General features: G+C 33.3%; 1 protein-coding gene across 1 annotated transcript; it reads right to left on the bottom strand.

The window, feature by feature from the left end:
• Positions 1 to 241: 241 nt before the first annotated feature.
• On the bottom strand, positions 242 to 24048 carry LOC123523942 (fibrillin-2-like). Its single transcript, XM_053539864.1, has 24 exons — positions 24042 to 24048; positions 23748 to 23873; positions 23097 to 23222; positions 22266 to 22397; positions 21885 to 21962; positions 21428 to 21598; positions 19711 to 19830; positions 19344 to 19466; positions 18550 to 18681; positions 18052 to 18177; positions 17558 to 17821; positions 16977 to 17083; positions 16348 to 16504; positions 15874 to 15990; positions 14738 to 15013; positions 14453 to 14479; positions 12555 to 12667; positions 11388 to 11449; positions 9631 to 9773; positions 8811 to 8916; positions 8359 to 8375; positions 7932 to 8070; positions 7113 to 7268; positions 242 to 5146 (listed from the first exon to the last, which is right to left on the bottom strand). The coding sequence occupies exons 1-23, from the start codon at positions 24046 to 24048 to the stop codon at positions 7127 to 7129; spliced, it is 2811 nt and encodes a 936-aa protein (XP_053395839.1). The 3' UTR covers positions 242 to 5146; positions 7113 to 7126.
• Positions 24049 to 24657: the final 609 nt, after the last annotated feature.

Below are 24657 nucleotides of genomic sequence, written 5' to 3' on the forward strand. Positions count from 1 at the left end.
AAGGTGTTAGAAAAATCATTAAAAGCAACAAAACCAATCAAAACACGCTGTAGTTTACAGACAGGCACTTTATTCATAATTCAGGTGTCAATATAACAGATAAAATTCTAACATAAGGTATATAGCTTTTTATTTTGTAAAGGTTTGTTCACGGCTCAGTGCCGGGTTGCCGTAAATTACAATCATTATAAACAATTCATCGGGCTGTCGCACAACGGATAACGCTAAACAACAATGTATGTCAAATTGAAAATAAATTTATTAAATAAAACATGTAAAGGTACAAAATAATATATATACGTTTCACCGGCCACATGCGCTTGATCGTCTGCTTCAAACTGAAGAATCACTGATGGTGAGATCATCGCCAGTATATAAATATATATTCTTTTTTGAGGCCCCTTTCGGGTAACCTCGTTTATTTTTCTATATCAATTGTAGATACATACAGGTACACATTTACACCTGAATATAAAGTGTCATAATATTGACATGTACATTGTCTACATTTTCATTTAAAAACACATTGTATTCTTGTATTTCACAAAAATATGATTATGCAAATTAGATAAAGCTAAATGTAGTGTGCACCTTTTAGTAAAATTGCATACTTTTTGTCTTAACCACAAATAAAAGGGAAACAGCAGCAGCATACTGAGGAAATGATATTGCTAAGTTTTGGTCAGGTTGAAAAAAGCTATTCTTTTAAATTTAAAGTAGAAAGGAGAGAAAGGCAAAACAAATTTATCTCTTTCATCTATGTTAATACTTATTATAAAAGTTCTTATGGTAAACTACGATATGCTAGTAACTGAAAACTGACATGATCATTTCAGACTGAGTATTTCTAGCTTGTTTTTTGTTAGTGCAATTTATTTCATTACTGTTATTCTATTATTGAGAAAAAATTTATACAGTTCAAATGTTGGAATTGTTTTCCTATATTTCATTCTTAATATAAAAAATTGCAAAGAATTATAATAAAGTTGACAACTTCATTATTTCGTCTGTTATCGAAGATGCAAAAACAAATATCTTTGTAACTTAAACAGTAGTTTAAGCCTTTAGACAAAAAAAAAAAAACCCAAAAAAACAGCAACTCGGGACCATACAATTCGTACATGTGTACATTCCAAAAAAAAGTGTTCATCAGTTTCTATATACATGTTGCAAAAGTCACAGAGGGATGATGGTACTAATTTACATGTAAAGAGATATTAATTTGTTGGTACTAAACCCCTTAAGAATCTGTATTCGAAACTTCTCAACAGTGTATCGATTGTTGTTGAATATGGAATATTATATTCCAATCTCAACTGTCATTTATAAAAGTTTTGTTCCATTTGTTTTCAGATTTACTACATCCTATCTTTTTATTCTTTATCTGTATGTTATTTAAAAACTGATTTGGTTTTTACATTTTTTTCCTTTGTAAAATGTTTCTTCTCTGAGCTGTGTCAAACAATTCTTGGTTGACTTTGTTTTTATAGCATTTAGGGATGCTTGTTATCAGTTTACAGTAGTCAAGAAAGTCTTGTTCTTGTAATCGATACAGAGTCTTCATTTTTGTGAATCTGTAATATGTATTTGCTCTAAAATTGAACAATTGCTCAAAATATTGTATGCCTTTTTCCTTACCAGCATTTCTAGAAAATAGTTTTCCTTTTACCTTTATTTAAGAGTTATTCCAGACAATATTGATGGTTTGTTTTTCTGAATGACTATATTCCGTCTTTATTTTGAACCATGAAGTTAGAATACATCTTAGGGGAATGCTGCCTTCTGTTTTATTTTCAATGTCTTTCTACGTCATGTTGCATTCAAAAATACGTTCATTTCCCATTTTATCTAATATTTGTTCATAAAAACATTTCCATATCCCTTTGTTTTCATCTGAAATAAGTCATTTGATCCAGCATGCCTTAATAGAAGCTATGAAACCCTGGATGTCTGTTAATTGTAAACCTCCTACTAGTATATTACGTTTTATTTTCTCTGGCTTGTTGCCCCCCGTATATATGTGCATTTATTTCTTCAATTGTAGTTATAGTTGGATTTGGTAAAATTGTAAAAGCGTATACAAGTTTTGGCAATGCAAATGTTTTGACAACTGTTACTTAACCTAGAAGTGTAAGTTAACGATGCTGCCATTGTTTTAGGCAATTTTTAAATTCCAAAAGTTTAGGCTCAATGTTGAATCTATTATTTAGTTCAATATTTATCTAGAACGTCATTCCTAGGGATTTTGCACATTTTGATGTTCAAATAAAATTGTTGTATTCAGAAAACACTGTGTTTAAGTTTTCTAATGATCCTGCTCATAAAATTATGAATTTTGATGAGATCCGTTGGAGGCCGAATACCCAACCAAATCCAGTGATGATTTTAATGAGGATTTCAAAAGATTTCTTTTCACCATTATTTATATATGTACCGTCATCCGAAAACAATGTTTGTTTTAATTCAGTGTTGTTAATTGTGATTCCTTTTATGTTCTCGTCTTGCGCAATTTTTCTTGACAGTACCTCCATACATATAATGAATATAGTGGAGGATAGCGGAGATCCTTGTCGTACTCCATGCTGATTTGGGAAATCTGATAAATAGCCATTGTTTATTATCAAGGTGTTTATTTTGTTGTAAAATGTTTAATCCAATTAATAAGCGATTCTCCGAAGTTAAAATAATGTAAACATTGATACATCATAAAGTCGTGGTTAAGGCTGTCGAATGTTTTTTCATAATCTGAGAATATAATTCCGGTTATTTTTTTTTCAAGGTATTCCAGAATTTGAAAGAAATTACGTACATTTTCTCGTATATAGCGGCCTCTCATAAAACCGGTCTGTTCAATGCTTATTATTTAAGGCAATACCTTATTTATACGATTGGCGATGGCCTTAATGGCTACTTTTTTAATCTACATTTAATTAATAAGCTTATTGGCTGCCAATTTGATAGTCTTGTTGTGTCCTTACCCCTTACCCTGTTTTGGTAATAATGTGATAATACCTTGTTTTTGAAGATCTGTTAACTCGCCGTTCAGAAAGGAGTAGTTTATAGAGTTAAAATAAAAATACTTTTAGATCATCCTAAAAAACTTTATGGAATTCCGTGGTCAACCCCCGTCAGATCCATGACTTTTATTATTTTTCATCGAAAGCAGCGCCTGTGAATATTCATGTTCAGGAAGTTGGCTTTCACATTTATGGGATTCTTCGTTTGATAATTTATTTCCTGTCGATTAAAGAAAGCAGTATTTCTAGGAATCTGAATTTTATAATGTCGAGTTTTGTATAGCATTCTACTTCATTACTTCTTTTTTTTCAAAATCAAATTTCAGAACCGTTTACATTTTTACTATTATCTTTTTTATGACAGACCTGTTTACATTTTTACTATTATCTATTTTATGACTGTCTTTTTTCAATGTTGGCAAAGATTGTTACATTTCTTATGTTTCCCTTTATCAATTCCCATAGTGTGTTAGGATTAGCTTCAACATTATATCTGATTGTGTCTGAAATACTCCTTTTTTCATAACGCTTTGGTGGTTATCTTCTAGTAAAATTCTATTATTTACTTTAAAGTATCCTGGGCCACGTTCCGTATTTGAAAAATTAATGTATAAATTTACTAATGCATGGTTTGTTTTAAAACCTGGTGTTATCTCACAAGTTTTAACATATTATTTTTAAAAGTCGGCTGGATATAGGTGAGATTGTACTGAAATGCTATGAATATTCTTATTTTGTTTTCATGCGTATGCCTCCATATATCTGTTAGATTCAGTTGCTGTTTTATACTGCTGAGTTTATGCCTAGATTTAGTAGGAGTATATAATCTACCATTCCTTTTTTTCTATGTTCATTACTGTATTTAAAGTCACCAGCTATAATAAAATTCTTATCATCTTTTTCGAATAAATATTTTTTGATTTGTATGAAAAAAGCAACATCATCAGTATTTGGACCATATACATTTAAAAGTGTAAACTCTCTATCATAGTTAGTTTATATTAATGGCTATTAAACGGCTTTTTTAATATTTCAGTATAGTTTGATAGATCAAAGCTTTTAATGTCAATAAAGAAAGTATGGCAACAGCCTCTTTATTTGACTTATTACCACTAAAAAAGGCTTTTCCGCCCGACTCAGATATCCATCTGTCAATGTTATTATTAATTAGGTGTGTCTCCTGTAGCAGTCAATATTGTGTTTGTTTTTTTTTTCAGCCATTGGAATACTTGTTTCCTTTTCTGTGTGTTAACAAGACCTCTTACGTTTAATGAGCATATTGTAGTTTCCATGAAATTTTAATTAAAATGATCGAAATGATGGAAAGTGGAAGCGATCTTTAACAATATAATACGATTTAAATACATTGTGATATCAATATGGACAAAGGTGTAAAGGCTGTATCTATAATTTTTGCAACATTTTGCAAGACACTATCTACTTTAATGAGGATAAATAATCAGTATAATAATAGTAAAAAAAGAGCAAAAAAAAAACAAAAAAAAAAAACAACAACAACAAACAAACAAAAAAAGCAATCAAGCAATGAATGTCAACATCTGATTGAACAGAAGTTTTAAGAGCTTTTATGTTTAGTCAACAAGTCCACGTTGGATGAGCCCCTTGCATTGAAGGGAAGAACAATAAGTGTTACAAATTATAGGGATCTTCGAACATTGATAATGATATCTGCACAATGTTGAGAGCTCAGTCATTCAAGACTTAGAACGCCTTGCTAAAATGATTCAGAAAATGTAAGAACAATATAAACATATTATGATGATCAAATGATATATGTACAGTGTTTAAAAGTTGTTTTATTTTTTGAAAAGAAACGATTTCTTCAGGAGGTGGAACTAAAACACTTGCACATATTTTTCATTATAGCTCTCTTTAGATACATCCGTATATTCTTGAATAAGTATTATTAATCTTCACACAATTGTTTAGTTCTAAATAAACTTTAGTTGTGGTAGATGTTCTTTCTTTTTGATTTCTGGTGTTCTTGCGCCAAACCGACTTAAGAAATTGCTTATCAAGAGGACATGATCTAGAATTAAAGCCACATCTGACGTCTCAGAAATTAAACATCAATACATCATGTCATCAGGATGTTCTTGATAATTTTCCTGAAATAAGAATAGATATGAAATATAAGGCTACAGCATTTGCTCTGCACACATGTAGAAAACAAACAAAATTCACATTCATGTTGTTGGTAAGTATATCACTGAACACATGATATTAATCTTATAACAAAGAGGAAACTTTACAATAGATACATATTTGGAAATCATAAGTGACAAGTCTCCCTGGTTATCATGCTTTCGATAAATCCAATTAATCTGAATAATCGTGGGAAAAGGTCACGAAAGGACCGTTTATGTGAAATTATTATGAAATCGTACTAGCAGTTTAGGAGGGAATTTTATATTTTTAGCTCTGGGGTCACTGTTTTTGGCTAATAGGAATACTTCGAAAAATCTTCATCAAATACAATCAAAGGGCACTTTATACACGTTTGGAAAATTGGCAACTGTCTCTGGTGGCCATGTTTTTGGAGAATTAGAATAATTCAATAAAACCAATCTTGGCAGAGGGTCTCCAAAGGCTCATTTATGTAGAATTAATTTAAGGTTGGATTGGCAGTTTCTGACATGATGTTTAAAGTTAACACTATATACATACAGTGAACAGTGACTGTCCTCTTGCGGTAATATTTTTGCAGGGATCGAATAAATTTAAACAATTATTGAAGTGACACATCGAAGAAATATTTATTTGAAAATGTCTCAAACTTGGACCAACAATTTAAGAAAAGGTCATTCCAGATTTTTTTTGTGGCACCCCCGATGTGTATCCAAGCGGAACTGTATGAACAACTGCGAACGAGAACCATCCAAGAAACATCTAGGTTAAGTATCATTAACAAGAAATGCTGTTAGAAGAAAAGCCTGGATGACGAACGTACGACAGACGGATGTGCCTGGCGGATGGTGAGTGACCACAATAGCTCACCTTGTGCACTTGTGCCCAGTTGAATTATAAAAATAGGATGTATATGATATAGTGAAAAATAAAACAGGACAAATCTCTTCAAAATGGTTTAGATGTTGGAACATTGTGTGTCCTGTGTCCTGAAGTAATGAGAGAAGGATCCTTACATCTCTACTACATGACCTGATACATTGTGAAATGATATTCCATTTTAGATTCCCAATTCTAACCTTTACTGTCTCTTATATCACTAGGCAATTTGATACACAATTTAAATTTAAGTAAAGTTCCATTGAATACAAAGCATTTGGAAAGAGTCTCATTTTTTAAAATTATTAATCTAATCTCTTTGGCCATATTACATTTATATAGTAAGCAGATTAGCTGAACTCTTTATAAACAAAAACCTTATTTATTGATTTGCAAAATAAATACGTGTCCTTTCCATACTTTTGCAGTATTGTACTGAAGTCTTCTTCACACCTTGTTAAAATTTTAAAAAGTCAAGCTTTCAAATACAAATGCGTGTCACTTCAGGTGTAAGCATTAATATCCATTGCATATTTCTATTAATAAATGTAGTTCCTTTATGAGAGATTGTAAATTTGCAAAAATGTAATCGGGATACTTGAAACTACTGTAAAACAGTTTTACTCACATTCTCTATCGTTTATTAAATTTTGCACCTGTTTATAATCATATGAAATGAGAGCCATTAAGACAAAACAAATGTTGCCGTCAACCGTTTAGCCGAACGAGACTTGTTTCACACGATTTTGTTTTGCAAGAAGAAACATTTAGTCTTACATCTTAAAACTTATTAAAAGTTGTTGTGCTTAGGATGATTTCATTTGTAACCATGAAAACAGTAAATGCAGATGAGATAGTTTTAGGAGAGGACAAATATGTTGTAAAATAAAAATGAAGGCTGTAAAAGATTAACCCGTTTCCTTGCAAGAAACTGCATGATAGAAGACCTAATAATAGCAAGTATATTTAAGGAATTTTAGAGAGGATCATTTGTTTATTTAATGCTTAAAAACGAAATACATTTTCAATTATTTAACATTCTTTGCTCGCAATAACCTTGACATGTACCATTTGTATTCCATTCAGAAAGTTGTGGTCTTGTAGTTATCTTTGATTTGGTCATAATTCATATCTACATCTTCATTTCTAGTATGCTCGGTGCTATCACGATGTACACTCAAATAAGGATGCTCGATGCTATCACGATGTACACTACCATAAATTCTGAAATATTAAATTATGTGTTTGAATACTTAATATTACCAAGGCGTCATTTTCATTTTTCACAACATCCAATACGGTTATCTGAGAAGGTATAGAATAAATGAACTACTCACCATTCATTACGCTGAATACATAGGCAGCGATTAATAGAAAAAGTGGAAACTACACGACAAAAATGAAAATGTTGCAGACTCGGTTTGATTGAGCCTGTGCATAGGCGGTAGAGGAAAAACATGCTACCGTCCGCACCCTCTAGCCCATCACACCGACTTGGTAGAAAGGAATAATTTATGTTCAGAGTCATTTGTCATTAATCTCTTCTTAAAGTTTGGAAGAAGCCTATTACTTTGCAAAAAACTAAGAAAGCTCTCATACAGAATGTATGACCACTGGTAAGTTCCAGAATTCGTACAAGGTTTAAATCAACCGTTTTTATCATCACATGAAACAAGCAACATGCATTCAAACAGGTTTACCGTAAATCACGTGTTTGTTTACAATCAAACATTTTGTTGACGTCAACTCTAGTTCGATTTTTAGTGGTTATTTCCTTAAAAATCATGATACTTTGTTTCGTCCTGGATATTTATTTTCACATTTGTACTACATCTCGTTTTCCGATTGTCTGGATTCTAACAAAACCTATTCCAGTCACGCGTTTACCTATTCATATGCTTCACGTTCTCCTTGACCTTTGACATCTGCCGCCATTTCCACAGTTTCCAAGTGCAAAATATGAATATCAAGATACATACGAGAAGAAAACCAACACTGGTACCAACAATCAAGTATAAGGGTATGTCTGAAGTAAATGTAAATTCATAAATTGTACAATCATTAGATAAATACCAATTACTCATTGAAATTCGTAACAGCTTAAAAGACAAAGTAAAATAATATGTCAATTTTTCAAGTTTACCTCATGCCTTGTATAACAACCGTACACATTTTAGAATTTAGACCTGCCGTGGTCTACATGAAATGCTTTACAGAACATTCTAATATGATGCTGTGTTTTTTCGTTTTCAAACAAGATGAAGAAATACAGGTTGTTACAAGTGAATTAACTTAACATAAACAGAACACATACCTTTGATGGGTATTTCCCTGAAACAACGAAAACAGCCTTTAGACAGAGCATAAATATACTCCTGCTTTAACAGGCATTTTTATTATAAATCTTGTTCCAAGATACTTTGAAATGAGATTCTAACAGAATTATTCTAAAATTTCATAGAATTTTATACCATTTGTTGTTTTATCAGTTCGTCACTCCTTTGTTATTTCTTTGGTTTTGAGCACTGACTAGAATTAATGGTATACATTAGCCGTAAGTGACTGTTTATCAGCCTACGTCTATGATACATATGTGCTTAGACCTCTCTCTCTCTCTCTCTCTCTCTCTCTCTCTCCGAATAGAATATAGTAGACGGAGGCAAAAGTACTCTTTGTGAGCAAATAGTTTCAAATCAGTAACATTCGCCACATTTTAAATGACAGTGATATAAAATAAACGGATAAAATATGTTTTAATCATTTTACCTGCATTCTGGGAGTTCATTTTCTTTTATACATTCATATCCCTCACGACAGGCTCCCAGTAGCTGGGTATATATTTCACAAACGTCTGTATCATTCCTGAATATTTCTAAAAAAAAGATCGTACTTTTCAGTATGTAAATGTTAAGTCATGTATCTATTAACTAAAATCAAACGTATGAATCGAACTCTTGCCATAGTAAATGTTTATCAAAATAAAGCCCGTGAACAAGTTAATTTCAGTACATGTACATATAATCATCAAAAGTTGTTGAATTTCAAGCGGTCAAAGTTTTATGCACAGTATAGTATTTTAACCCCTTTACAATTACTAATAGGAACATTATTCATACGGACATGGGGCGTAGGTTTCTGTCTGCTTTTAAGATGCTATATATTCCATGATAAGTCTTTTACCAGCGCTTGTTAAGCCGTATACCAGAATTATTTTGTAGCCCGCCCGCTTAGCTCAGTAGGTAAGAGCGTTGGTCTACGGACCGCGGGGTCGCGAGTTCGATCCTCGGGCGGGGCGTATGTTCTCCGTGACTATTTGATAAACGACATTGTGTCTGAAATCATTAGTCCTCCACCTCTGATAATTCATGTGGGGAAGTTGGCAGTTACTTGCGGAGAACAGGTTTGTACTGGTACAGAATCCAGGAACACTGGTTAGGTTAACTGCCCGCCGTTACATGACTGAAATACTGTTGAAAAACGGCGTTAAACCCAAAACAAAACAAACAAAAAAGAATTATTTTGTAAAGATACCAATTATTTCAGTGTAATGGACATGCAAATAAAAAGGGATAATTATGTTACAAACCACTATAAGCGCGCACGGGTTGTCCGTCATATTCAACAGTACTTCCTGTTGCCAAATCAATAGCCGAGTAAACAAGACTTTCGCCAGTATCAGAATGCTTGGAGTCGTAAATGACAGAGTAGTTAACGATGAGACTTCCAGTTCTAAATTTGAAAGTTATATTTTACAGCAGAATGAACAGTTTAAGCAATTGTTGAGAGTATTTTCAAAAGCGCTTTGACTATTCATCATTTTGTACTGGGATTTTGGAACTGCAGTAAATTTTCACTCGCTTTGATATTCTCATCAGAAAGTTCCGCTTGATGTTCGACACACCCAGTCAACCATGACACTTCGCCTGGTTGTCTATACTCGATTTATTCTAAACAATACATGTATATGCTGTTTTTACAACACTTTTGCCTTATTCTTTTAGTAAAGATTTTACGGAACGCGAGTTGAGGCATTACATTTTTCAGGTATTATTTGGCAGATGCGTTTGGCCATTCGCTAATTGTCATTTGCTAAATACATATAACTGCTTATTGTGAGCTCGGACATGCCATTTGCTCACGATACTTGACAATCCTTATTTGACACAGGTTTTCAATTGCTTAATTAGCTTGGTAATTGGCAATTGGTCATTTGTTAAATACTTTATGCCAGATGCTCATCAGCAAATAGCTCATTTGACGTTAAGGACAAAGGCGTTGTTTGGTACATTAGTTTGATTCAAACTTCCGTTATTTCAGTTTAAGCTCAACAGAACCAGCTATGCGAGTAATAAGAGATGAATTCAACCAATAATATCATTACGTTTCAAATTTAATGCTTAATGCCAGGCACAAATCCAAGTAGGTAGTTGACATAATACATTAAACAGCTTTCACCTCATCAATTAACCCTTGCTTTCAATACACAAAGTTAGCTGCATACCACAGAGATTTGCGTTGAAATGAACATTGAAACTTCTTTAACTGAATAAATCTCATTGAAAGGATTTTTAAGAAATGACAGTAATTGGCAAGCAAATTGCAATTGATAAATAGCAATTAGCAAATAAGCAATGTCAAATGATATTTAGAAAACGAGTAAATGGCAATAGGCAACTAGCAAATGAGCAATTGGTAAGTAGCGTATAGTAATGTAGTAATCGGCAAACAGCGATTGGCAAACAAGCAATTGGCATGTAGCGTTTAGCAAAAACGCAATCGGCAAATAGCAACTGGCAAATGAGCAATTTGTATATTGCGTTTAGTAAAGTAGCAATTGGCAAATGAGCAACTGGCATGTAGCGCATAGCAAAGTAGCATTCGGCAAATAGCAATTGGCAATTTATGAGCAGTTGGCACGTAGCGTTTAGAAAATGAGCAACTGGCCGACATAATTTAACAAATGAGCAACCGGTAAATAGAAATCAGCAAGTTAGCCTTTGGCAAATGGCAAACAGCAATTGGCAAACAGCATTTACCAACATGGATTCTCTGAGCTCGCAAGTTGCAAACGGTTAAAGGCAAATGGCAAATGGCAATGTTCAAATGTTCAAACCCGCATTCTATAGTATATTTTTCGATTTTTGAAATGGGTTGAAGTTAAAAGATTTATATGCATAGTTTGATTTTGTTGAAATTTTGAAATGTCATCAACGGCATGTTGTTCTGAGCGTGAGCTAAAGTTCGAAAAAAAGCAGTTAAAGTAATTTTCAAGATATTGGAAAAATGACCGGTAATCTGTTTTGTGCGTTTTACTGGTTTTAAAATAAGGACTTTAACTGCTACCTTATATCCAGCACTAGAACTGTGATGTTGTTAGACGTATACTGTTCATGGAAACGCAGAATCTGAAAATAAAAATGGTACAGATGAATGCACAAATCCACCCGCTAATATCATGGCAACAATAGAGAACGAAAATAATGGTTTTACAAATTTATATTTTCTTAATAAACTCTTACTGAGATCATTCATAGTATTGTAAGCTATTAATGTGCTTCAATTGTTTATATAAATGATGTTATGTCAAAACATTTTAAGCATGCCATTTTTTGCCACACTCAGTCAAGTAGCCTTGATACTTCACAGTGCTCTAAGTTATCCATGTACTTTTATAGATGCTCAGATAGATAGATAGATAGATAGATAGATCAAAAACAAACACATATACATATACAAGTTACAAATGACATTTATCACACATTAAAACAATTTACAAAAATCTCAAAGCTAAAATATCCAGTAGTTGGGTAACTAAAATGTTGTTGTTTCACATAAGTAAAACACATTATATCTAGTTTACTAAGATCCAGTGATTTGGAAGCTATGAAACTAAAACTGTTTCTGTAATATATTTGTAGATCATAAACACATCCAACTAGCCAATGTGATTAAAACTCAAAACTATGTATTGGACCCTGTCAACAATGTACACTGTTTTTCACTGCTGAATCTAAAAGATGTTTTCTCACAGGAAGTTTAAACTGATTAAATCTAGTTAATTTCTTCAGATCATCTGGAAGTGAATTCCAATCTTTTATTCCACTAAAACTTTAAGATACATTTTCTTTTTTCAAATAATTTAGGTAGAATAAAGTTGTACATATTTGCCCTAGTAGAATACGAGTGAACAGTTCTGACAGGTACAAAGTTTTCTCTCATGTATGAAGGGCATTTTTCATTGACTATTTTAAATACATGGTTCAAACGTACTTGCTCATCTCTTTTCTCGACAGTAAACAATGACATTTTAGCCAGGCTAAGCTGATTTACGCTTTCCCTCGGTCCCGTTCCATTTATGAATCTAACAATCCTGTTTTGACACATTTGTAACTTATCTCTAAGACACTTAGGAAGTACTAGCATAATCTAAATGACATTGAATCAAAGCAGAACATAAATACTTTCAAGTATAAGTCTAAAACATAAAACTTGTAGAACAGATTAACTAACCCCATATTCGGCCTTGTTCTTGACAGCTTCATATGCTTCCGACGTGTCCAAATTTGTGCCTTCTGTCAAAGTAACTTGCAACCGTGTCACAAAATTTACAAAACTATAATTTTCTGAAAATGTAAATAATTCCATGTTGACGAAGTTTTCAATAAACCAGTTATTGCAATAAGCAAGATATATTTGTCCTGTGTTCTTCCTGTAAATTGGCTACAATATGTATTACGCTCATATTCATTCATTTCGTATATAAGTCTGACAAAAAATGACAAAACAATCTGATACTACACTTTGTGTCCCACTCTTCAATGAACAAATAGGATTCTATTACGCGTATTCAAAGATAATATTCAATACATGAATAATGTTAGAAAAGAAAGAAAATTATTTTCTTTTGTTACAAGTAAGAGGAAAGCAATAACATCTACATGACTAGAATATATTCATATTCTTCTACAGGCACAGAAAAACATGTTGAAAAGCAGGCGATGTGTTTTAACCGTAGCTGACCACGAATAAGGAAAACGGACACGTTTAGTACTATGTTGCTAATTACTTTCAGCCTTAGTATTAGTTATTCATTGAACATTAAAAATACAAGTAAAAGAAGTAAAACTATTTTTTCTACAAAAAAGACCGGCTATATATTCATATATTCCTAGTAAGAATTAATCATATAGGTAAATTATGCTATATTTGTATGATATATTAAGCATAAAGGCGCATTTATTTTGCTTAGAACGATGTAATGTACAGGTGATGCTATATTCCTATAAATCATTTATCATAAAAGAAATACCATTTTCCTTGAATACTATTAAACATATATGTTCATAAGAGAATCTTATTTAGTAAAGTCATTAAACGTTTTATTAAATGAGGTTAAGATCCAATTGTTTTGAGACACACCGCTTGTTTGCTGTTCGGCCCTTTTACAGTTGGACGTTACGCTTTCCTCTTTGATTGTGTCTGACGTAACAGGTGGAGGCCTCTATGATCAGTAGTTCTTAAATCCCACCAGGACTGAGTTATTTTGATTTCCGTCTTCTGGCCTGTTTCGTCGGGCCCTTAATGTTTTACATTACATGTCTTCTGTTGCCTTTGCGTATTTTAGGGTTTCACCTAGCGGGGATAACTTTTATTTACACTGTCCTGTGACTTTGGAACATGGATGGGTTAAGAGTGAGGCTAGGTGCACCATTGACCGGTTTAAACTCTCCAGTTGTTTTGCTACTGACCGTTCCAAGGCGGTGCCCCATTGTGTTCCTTTGTGCGCGTTTTGGGAGGCTGCGTTTTTAGAACGTGGCTTTCACTGTTTGATATTTTACCTTGTTATTAAACATAACGTTTCTAGACATAGCTACTTAATTTGTTTTAAGCTCACCAGTGGTGTTTTTGCCACTGACCGTTCCAAGGCGGTGCCCCACTGTGTACCTTTGTTTGTTCGTTTTGTCCTCTTGTGTAGGCTTTGTGTGTCTGCGCGTGTATGTGTGTGTGTTTCTTTGTTTGTTCGTTTTGTCCTCGTGTGTTGGCTTTGTGTGTGTGTGCACGTGTATGTGTGTGTGTGTTTGTGGTGTGCACGTCTGCGTGCAGTAGGTTTCGTTTTGGGGAGGCTGCGATTTTGGTACGTGGCATGTCCTGTTTGATATTTGTCTTTGCTTTTATGAAAAATTGAAACTACGCAATACTATGTCTCAAAGAAGCAATAAACATACCAACTATGCTAAGATCCTAGGAAACATTTTACATTTATTAAATGCTACATTCCTAGGTAGCATTACAAATAAAAGTAATGTTTATCTTTCAAAAAGTTGAGCTTCATCAGCCAGGCCAGAATATGATGTATTGGCTCTCTTTTAATAGGATATTTAAGCAAAAAATTATAATGAAACACTTACCAGGAATGTTTATAGGGGTCGTGGTAACTGGAAATAAACGTTTTAAAAATATAAAGGCTGTAATAGAATACTGCAATTTAACATTCTTATCAAATTTATTACCATAAACGGTAACCCCTCCCCCCATCCCCGCGCCCCCCCCCCCCCCACAAAAAAGTCAACAACCACAACAAAAAACAAACTAGACGTATTAACTGAAAGATTAATATTTATAACACTTTATATTATGCAGTACAAATGTGATATAACTGAATTATATTTTATTTGCATTTCACTTGATTTTACCTCTGATGCAATTTCCGCCTTCTTGCTTGAATCCTCTAAGACAGTCACAGCTATGTGACCCTATCAAGTTGTTACATCCGGTGTTCTCCTTTCCACTACAAATTGTGACGTCATTACATTCATTAACGTCATCATCGCATGTGATGCCTTGCCAATTGGGTTTACACAGACATTCGCCAGTTCTGGTATCACATAACTGCTCCGCATTTTTCGCATTCGACGCATTACAACTGCAGAGTTGGGTACAGTTTAGTCCGAATGTATTACCAAAACATGCTGTTAAAGAAAAATTATATTATTATTAAAGTGTTTTGAGGTAAGCCGCGCAGTCCTTATGATTATACGGCAACTTTCAAACTTAATGGTGAAACACCATACTATGTGCCCCTCCTGTTAAAAAGTTAGGCAAGGTAGACCCACTAATCTTCTAAAACAACAAGGATGAATATCCAACAGGTAAAGCCACGTTCAAAACACGCAACCTGCCCAAAGCGCTCCCCACAGAAGCAAGTTAAGTGACCTCCTTACAAGCACAGTCAGCCTGGCATAGAGCTCTGATTCACGACATTAAAGGACATTTTGTTTTAAATCTGAACCTACATTGTATTTTCCTAAAATGATACTAGGGCACCAAGCTAACTACGTTTTGTGATGACAACACATTTTTTCGGTATGTTTTTATCTGAACAACATGAGAGACATTGTATCTTATATACAGGAAATAATGCATTGTCTGGGAAAATACAATATAATCTGAAAAGTAGATTCCTCAGAATCATCGAGGACAAGGCAAACAGTGAAAATTGCAGACTCGGTTTGATCGAGTCTGTTCATGAGCAGTAATGGAAAATGCAACACTGCCCACGCCCCCTAGCACCGGCTTAAGCAGTATTCAATCTTCAAATCTAAACGAGGTGACAAAAATGATCCCGAAAGACCAGAACATATAACAACACTGAGATGAAGTCTAAACATGTTCAAAATGATTGGTTTTATTGTGCCTTTCTGCATCAGGTAAAAAAATTAAATGTATATTTACTGCCACCTTTCGTTTTCAATAAAGTGAACTGTATAATTATATGTGATTTGATTAATTTTCAATTAAAAAAGTATCAATCCTGATAAAAGAATTTTACCGGAACAATTATTCCAGGAACCTTTATATCCAAGATAGCATTTGCATAGATGACCACCTTCAGTATTTTCACATTCTTGTGTGCAGTTTCCGGATCCATCCTGACATTCGTCAATGTCTGCAATTTACACAGAAAGACATTTTGTACGAGAATAAACGTTTATAAATCGCTTTCGCTTATGTGATAAGAAAAAAATGTGTTGTATTGAATTTTAATCTGACACTGACATGGTGATTTCTTTGTGACATAGTTGCTTAGTTTTTGATTATCATGAAATAAAATGCGATATTCAATTTCAGTGTAATACACTTGCTATTACAACGTGGGAGTCTATAGGAATAACTACACTTTTTATGAATTCAAATGTGATTTATTTCGTTTTCTATTCAGAAAAGTCTATATATTTTAACCAAAACACTTTTAAAAGTAAACATTTATTGTTTCAGTATAATTGATATGATATAAAGATGATACCTATACACGTGTTATTTTGAGGAAAGTATCCTCTTTTACAGCCACATTTGTATGAACCATTTGTGTTTCGACATTCAGAGTGTATTTTATTAGAACAGACGTCTGTTATTTCTAAACACTCATCCACATCTTGAGCACATGTTTCACCAGTCCATCCCTTAAAAAATAACAATTATATTTTCATAAATTCTTTGATAAGTAGTTACGCAACTGTAAATATCTCAGCATTATGTTTCGGTCAAAACTTCTTCCTCGAAGTAACGTTTTGTTAGACTGTTTTGGGTTTAACAGTATTTCAATTATGCAATGGATGGCAGTTAATCTGTATTCCAGGATTCTGTACCAATACAAACCTGTTCTTCAGAAGTGACCACAACTTACCCACATGAATCACAATCACGAATTACTTCAAACACAATGTATATTATCAAATCGTCATGGAGAACATACGCCTCGCTCGGAGATCGAACTCACGACCTTGCAATCCGTAGATTTGCGATCTCTATACTGAGCTAAGCGGACGGGCGAAGTAACGTTTTGAATGTCAAGCAAACTTCAGACTTAATGATCTTTGATAATATGATGTTTCATGCAAATATAATACAGATGTGATTTGATAAATTGTATACCTCAAAGCATGTACAAGTTCCGACCGTGTTATTACAGAAATCAGTATTATCTTGTACGCAGCTGCATTCAAGCAAACAGTTTTTTCCGTAGTGTTGTCTGTCACAACCTGCAATATTCAAGTCTTAAAAAGCTAAAGTATAAAAACTGATTTTTCTTTTAAATTGAACCCTTGTGTTCTAAAGCTTCTGGATAAAATAGATTGTCAATGGCCGAAATCTGTTTGATAACGGTTAGATAAGGATAACGTGCAAAAAAAGCAAAATACAAAAATGTCAGGTCAACCATTACTATCTTATGTTTATGTTCACTGAAACGATGTAATGTCGAACAGACAATACAAGAGTTGCTTATCATGCTCCTAACACTTTTACGTGGTGTTGTACGTCTGTTGTCATGTTAGAAGTATGCGTTGTATTTATTAACTCTGTAATAATGCTATGTACAAAAGAAAATTTTCAAAGCTCTGATTAACACAAATAAATATACTCTAAAGTTCAAACAGCAAGAAAACAAATTGAAGAATAACCTGTCAGGTACTTCCGTAATACCAATTACATATATTTTATATGTCCCGTCTTACCTTCGCACAAATCATCACTTGTCATGACGTATCCGGTGACACACTCACAGATGTATGACCCATTCGTGTTTAAACACTTGGAGTTGTATGTGCATTCATGTAATGTATGACTATCACACTCATTCACATCAACTTCACATGTATCACCTTGCCATCCAGTCAAGCAATCACATGCTCCACTTTTTGGGTCGCATACTTTCGTATTTTCAGACTTGCACTTGCACGTAGAGGTACAGTTTGGTCCAAACCTTGTCTTTTCACAAACTAAAATCATTTAAGAAAATGAAAGAAAATGAGGGTTAAAACATAGATATTAATAAAATAAAGAAAATAACAAACAACCGCCATTTTCAATCACTGTTACTAATAAAGTCAAACACCACCAATACACTCATTCTGATGAAAGTGTTATAAAAGTTTCTAATTGGTAACGACTTGATTTCTAGACCACACAATACCCACACAATATGAAACTGTTAAGACTAGTTATTCACCTTGACAAGTTATTCCGTCTTGTAAAAGATAAGATCCAGTTTCACATTCACAGTTAAATCCACCTTCCTTCTCCCGACAAACCCCATTTTTACAAGGTGTAGTGTTTTCTGAACACTCTTTAAGATCTGTCAAATTCATAAAAATCTTTCATTTAATATTAATTTAATGTGCAAGATAGCATCATGTAAACGCGCTCTCAAAGCTTTTGTTCCATCCCGTGTCTGTCCGACAATCCCAGATGCAATTTACCAAAAACGTGTGCTTTTAAACATGAATTTACCAATTCTATGTTACTTTAAGTAGTATAAAGAGATTTGAAAGTTCGTATTAGAATTGAAGAACTAATGCTTATCTTCTTTAAAATATTTTTTTAATTCGACGAATATGTTGTTTAATAGCATATAACCTTCCGCCAATTTTACTCTAATTATTTTGAAAGTTATAACAAGTAAATAATACATAACTGTTCTTTTAAAGAATGCAGAAACAACACAAACCTTCACAGATGTCACTATTGTTAAATGAGTAGCCCTTCAAACAGTAGCATTCTATTTCTCCATTAGACACTTTACATTCCGCGTTTTTCTCTGAGCACTGGCTACTACCGGTTTCATTGCATGCATTTGCGGCTATGAAAGAAACAGACGTGTTTTAATGGTGTCCCCCTACCAGATTTTAGCATGCCAACTGGGTATTTTTCTTGCATTTATAAAAGTTGGCAATGATGCAATTATACAGAATGCGTTATCTCGAGTTAGTAACGCACAATGAAGTGTTTATATCACATTTTGCGCTTCACCTCACAGCCCGGGACATATTCATTATTGTTCGTACTATGGGCCAGATAGCAAACAAACAGCGATGTGCATACATATCAAAAGGCACCACAGACGATATTAAGACAACTTCACGTCTCAGTAATGAATTGTTTTATATATTTCAATATATATTAAAGCAAGTACCAAAAGATAAATATATCATAAAAAATAGTTTTTCCCATCGCCTGTTGTGAAAAGTAAACCTAGTGGTAATAACTGAACTTTTTAACTTCAAGATCTAGTTTACAATACATTTATTATTTACCAATAACTTCTATGATGTAGTAGTACCTCATAGTATCGCAATCAATCATAACTGGTTCCTTAGAAACGAGTCTTTAACGCAAAAACGCGGTATGATTGTTTATCAAACCTTGTTAATCCCACACATAATGTGAAATATTTAGCAGTTTATTTTTACAGTGATTGAATATGCTCTTCAAAAAAAAAATGCAAATCTCTTAACTTCTTACGTTTACAAGTTTGTCTGTCAGTTAGCTCCAAGTTGAATCCCTCTCTACATGAACATTTGTAGCTTCCTATTGTATTATCACAACTTTGGTCACATCCTGATACTCCCAGACATTCGTCTATGTCTACAATGTAATAAAGCTCTTATTATAGGTACAAACGTACATGTTAACAACATGTTTGTAACACATATAATTCTGCGTACCGCATTTTCATACGAAATGTTATAGATTTATTGATACAGCTAAATGATAAAAAAGAAATACAATCAAGATGGCGAGGCGGAAAAAGAAAATGATTGATTTATGCGCGCTATTAATAGTTACATGTATGGCTATCACAGTTATCAAATGGTCAAATAGCACTAACCGGTACATTTGCCATTAACAAATGCAAATCCTGCTTGGCAATTACAAACATAGGAGCCGGCAGTGTTGGTACAATTTTGATCACAGGTATGCAGTTTCACATCTAAACATTCGTCAATGTCTGCAAAGAAAAAATAAGTCAGAATCCAAGATGCATACTTTTTACATATAAGGAATAATATAACTATTTTAACTTTGATATCGACGTCCTGGAAATAAAAGGTAGTAAGTGAAAAACAGTACTTTTGAGAAAAAATTTTTCTTTGGCTTTCTCACAAAAAAATCTGTTCATATCTATATTGTAACATCATAACCAAAGCTTTTAAATATTGGCGGTACCGTTTGCCATACATTTTTTCAAGCTGATGATATTTGTTTACAGTCTGTAATAATGAACTATTGTATCCGCTACTTACGACCTATTTACTATATAATTATTGTTTCCAAAATCACATAATATGCCATCTTAAAAAGTCGTAAGTTTCGCCCAATAAACAAAGTAAAATTAAGATTTTATGTTCAGATTATGGTCCTTTTAAAGCAGCTTCCAAAAATGTAGAGTTCATAAAAGGTCTTGAGTAACAGTTATGACAGTATATTTCTGGGACAGCGATACGTATACCATTCTATTTCTACTACAACAGTTGCAGTATTTCGTTCTCTTCCCTTCCATAATCCTCTTGAGGAAATTGTTTGTAAAGCAGGTGATAATGCCTCGACAATATCTCTTTATCCGTTGCAGTATCTGGTAAATTTACACAACACAATACATTTATGTCTACCCCTATAAAACATGCATGTATGTCTTCCTTCCGGGTTGTAAACTTTCCACAAATATATAGCATTTTGCAAGTAATTATATATTATATATGTATATATGTGTGCACAAATAAAATTCAGAGCAATTGCACATTTGATTACCTCTCTTAAACATACCAAATAAAATCAAGCTTGTTACTATTTTGCTTGGTTGCACTCTATACATTAAAAGGATTATTCAAGAAAACGGTAATCATGATAGAAAATCAAATATGTTAAACGATCACTTGGGAAATAATGAAAGGAGAAGTTGTTTCACACAGTCTCATGAATAGACTCAGTCAAACCGAGCCTGCTATTATGCTGCTTTTCTCAGATCGTATTAAACGGATTTCTAATACAAAATATCATTAAATGGAAAATAACAGAAGTAACAACAATCCTAATCCAAATAAAGGATGTGATTTGACGACTGCCCCATGTAACGTAAAGACTGTTGCTATGAAGATCCATCAAATCTACATAAAGATCATTTGCAAAAACTGAATACAACCATGCAAGATAATACAGACATACAACTGACATTTGGTACGCATCATAAAGCGGTTTAAAAAGATTAATCTCCCCGTAATTTGTTCGCCATAAACTATTTCAAAAATGTGTCCTACAGTGTTCCATCATTTATTTCTTTTTTTCATTGCTGTCTACTGGTTTTAGTTTGTAAATAATTCTGTGTTAAAATGTGAATCATGTACACATTCATGCATACACTGCTTTAGTTTCGGTTCGGAGAGACTGCGTTCATCGAACGTGGCTCTTCATATAGGACATTTGTTGTTTTGACCAAGTCTGTTTATGAGAGGTGTTTTGCATTGCTCTTGCCATAATATTACTAAATATAGGCTTTATATCTGTTTCACAATTACGCTCTTGACCGACATATGTAAAGACAAACGAACCTTTACATATTCCACTTTCATTCTTAAACCCTGACTTGCATCTACATTCAAAGCTGCCCAGTGTGTTCACACAGCGTGTATTGGCGTCACCATCGTCGCACACTGAACTGGCACATTCATCTTTGTCTTTATCGCAATCGTTCCCAAACCATCCGGCATCACATATACATCCTTCACATATTTTATATAAAATTATTAATAATGTTATAGATCTATGCTCGTAAACATAACAATTTAGTTTATATGCTTTAGATATATCTTGAAAGGATATTCCTTTGTTTATTTATTTTCAGCTGTTGAATTTATTTACTTTTTTTCTAGTTATCCTTTTAAAAGGTAGCGATAGCAATTACTTAATATCATGTATTTCAGCAAACGATCTGTGAAAGGATATTGAAGTGAAAAAGTATCATAAACGTATTCCAAGAGAGTGGCAGATTTCAAATTTTAATCTCACCTGATTTATTATCACAGTAGCCATTGATGCAGAGACAGTTTTGTAAACAGTCTTCACCAAAGTGATACTCGTCACATTCTAATAATCAACAAAACTCTTGAACATATTGCTTCCGCAGGCGACAGTCATTCAGACTGGCATGCATCTCAACTAAATTTTACAGTTATCGTGAACTAAATTGTATTTACAGAAGGATTTATTTCGCACAAATCATAATATATATAAGAAAAAGTAAAACTGAATTTCTTCCATCAAAAAGTCGTTCTCATTAATTTTCCAAACAGAAAAAAAAACAGACATCAGTCATCCTTAAATTTCAGCTACAGTGTTCCACCTAAATATTCAACGTAAAACGATCAAGTTGCGTAATTATTCACTAACCAGAGCATGTTCTCCCGTCATTTTCCAGCTTAGATCCTCTAGGACATTTACACTGGTATGAACCAGCCGTGTTTATACATTCAGCGCCTCCACTACAGTCATGAGATTGTGGAGCAGAACATTCGTCGATATCTTTGGAAAAAGCAAATAAAATAAATAGCTCGTTAGACAGATTACATTTACGAGTTTTGATTTTTCTATGCTAGTATTCTATTACAATATATTATTTTGTATGTTCCTTGTGAGTTATCTTTTCGGTCTGTTGTTCTGCGTGGGAAGGTCGATTTCATTGTATGTGACTGGAAATCCGATGTTTTCTTTCTATTTACAAGTTAACATCGTAAGTAATCTGTTCGGTAAGCAGTTTTACAGATTTAGAACTAAACCAAGTTGTAGTTTTAAGAAAATCAATTGACAGTGTTTGCTTGACAATGACTATAAAATCTTCAAGATATGTTTTCGCAATTTCAAATAGAAATTATCCCGCCTAAACAGCTTTCTAGTAATCATTTACCTTTAAGCAATATTTAACATTTTTACAAAACAATCGCAATAAATTCTTCTGATAATTGTCCTGTCCTCATCAGTGGCAGCCAAGTAGCGGAATACTATTGCAATGCCTTTTACATGCTTTTATCCGTAATTTGCGGGAGTCGACGGCCCGTGAGGGAAATATAAGCTCGGAGATTATATTTTATTTATATACCTTTTCAACGACATCGTTTAAGCTATTTACGTGTGTACGGATGCTAAACAATGGAAAAATAATAATATAACACTTATTTATTATGTTAATAAAGTATTTTGATAACATGATTGAATATCACTTACCAAGACAAGTTTGATTGTCAGTTCCGATTTTATAACCTTTCCGACACTCACAGTGTGCGGAATCTTTGGATTTAACACAAAAATGCATACAATGCAGGTTTAATTCCTCTTTGCATGGGTTTTCAACTGTAAGTTATTATTAAATTTTATTCAGAGCATCGATATAGACGATTATCGACAACTTGTTGTATATCAAAACACAAGCGTTGACAAGATATGATTACATTTGCATGAAAATTAATTTGTGATCAAGGTGTTGTTCAATGTAATCTATTTTAAGATAAATGATTGAAATTGTGCAAGAATGCTTATCATAAAAAAATATAGATACACTAGACTTTACATAATTAATACTTGTGGTCTTTAAAATTGGTCGCATGTGCTGATTTAAATAACTAAGAAATATACCAGGCGGAGATTACGTTGATTTTATTTCATATTTAACTTGATAATGAAAACAGCTGAAAGCGTATAACATCGTTATCTGTCAGTTTCCAGAAATAAATAGTACCGATTTCATGTGAATTGTAGATGGTTAATGTTATATCCGCAACCTATTATTTGAGTGTCCTTACCACTACTGTAATATAACTTTGTAATAGTAATATCAGTATTGGTATAATTACATGACGAATACCGAAACTTCTTTACCTTCTGTGCAGGTTTTTCTATCATCATTTAGATGATAACCAAAATGACAGAAACAGTTATACAATTTGTGATGGTTAACACATCTGTGTTCACAATCGTCCAGGTCCAGTTCGCACTCATTTATATCTGCAACATAAATTATCAAGTGTAAAATTATAGGTAAGCTTGGTATTTAATGACGATATGTTTTAATCAGTTCAAACGAAAAACATACTGTTGCAACTTCATTTTACACTATTTTGCCTTGTTAAAGATGAATCATTTGTACAACTATGCATGTTGATCTCTTCTGACCTTCCATCGTCACGTGATGCAAATTAGTACGCCATCGCTGAGGAAGGCAGTGAGAGATACTGCCGAAATATACCATAAAAAGTTAGTTTTCTTCTGTGTTTATGGATTATTATTCTAAAGTATCATTCGTAAGTTTTCGACAAGAATACGACATACTGTTTAAGGTAAAGTTAAACAACGGAGGCGCATTTAGCACTCACCCAATTATTTATTAAGTGCATATTTCCATTTTTGAATCACAAACATTCCAGTAATTAGATACAGTCATTGAAATTATCAGCTTCAACATAAGTTCACACTTTTTGAGGGCAGACATAGATGAACCGTAATATATCTAATTCAAAAAAGAAGGTCATGATTAATAGGCCCTAGTTCGCTCAGCTGAGTTTCACAGCTCGAAAGCAATTGTGGAAGTGTCATACAGGAAGCATTTCAGCCATATTACTTTGAAAACTGGCTTGCATTGTAGTGGTCAATGGATGATATTTTTTAAGTATTCAATCGATCCATATAGGATAAACTTGCACTCACACCAGGCAGCAATGATTTATTGACAAACTTAAACGGTTTAAGCTACTAAAGTAAAGGTCACCCTGTAGTTTTTCTGTGAAATGAT

Source organism: Mercenaria mercenaria, chromosome 3 (assembly GCF_021730395.1).
Source record: "Mercenaria mercenaria strain notata chromosome 3, MADL_Memer_1, whole genome shotgun sequence".
Classification (NCBI taxonomy): Eukaryota; Metazoa; Mollusca; class Bivalvia; order Venerida; family Veneridae; genus Mercenaria; species Mercenaria mercenaria.

Coding starts and splice junctions, on each gene's coding strand:
- LOC123523942 (XM_053539864.1), bottom strand. Junction 18,682..19,343: donor TGACAGACAAACTTGTAAAC/GTAAGAAGTTAA, acceptor TTTCTTTCATAG/CCGCAAATGCATGCAATGAA. Junction 16,505..16,976: donor GAACTTGTACATGCTTTGAG/GTATACAATTTA, acceptor TTATTTTTTAAG/GGATGGACTGGTGAAACATG.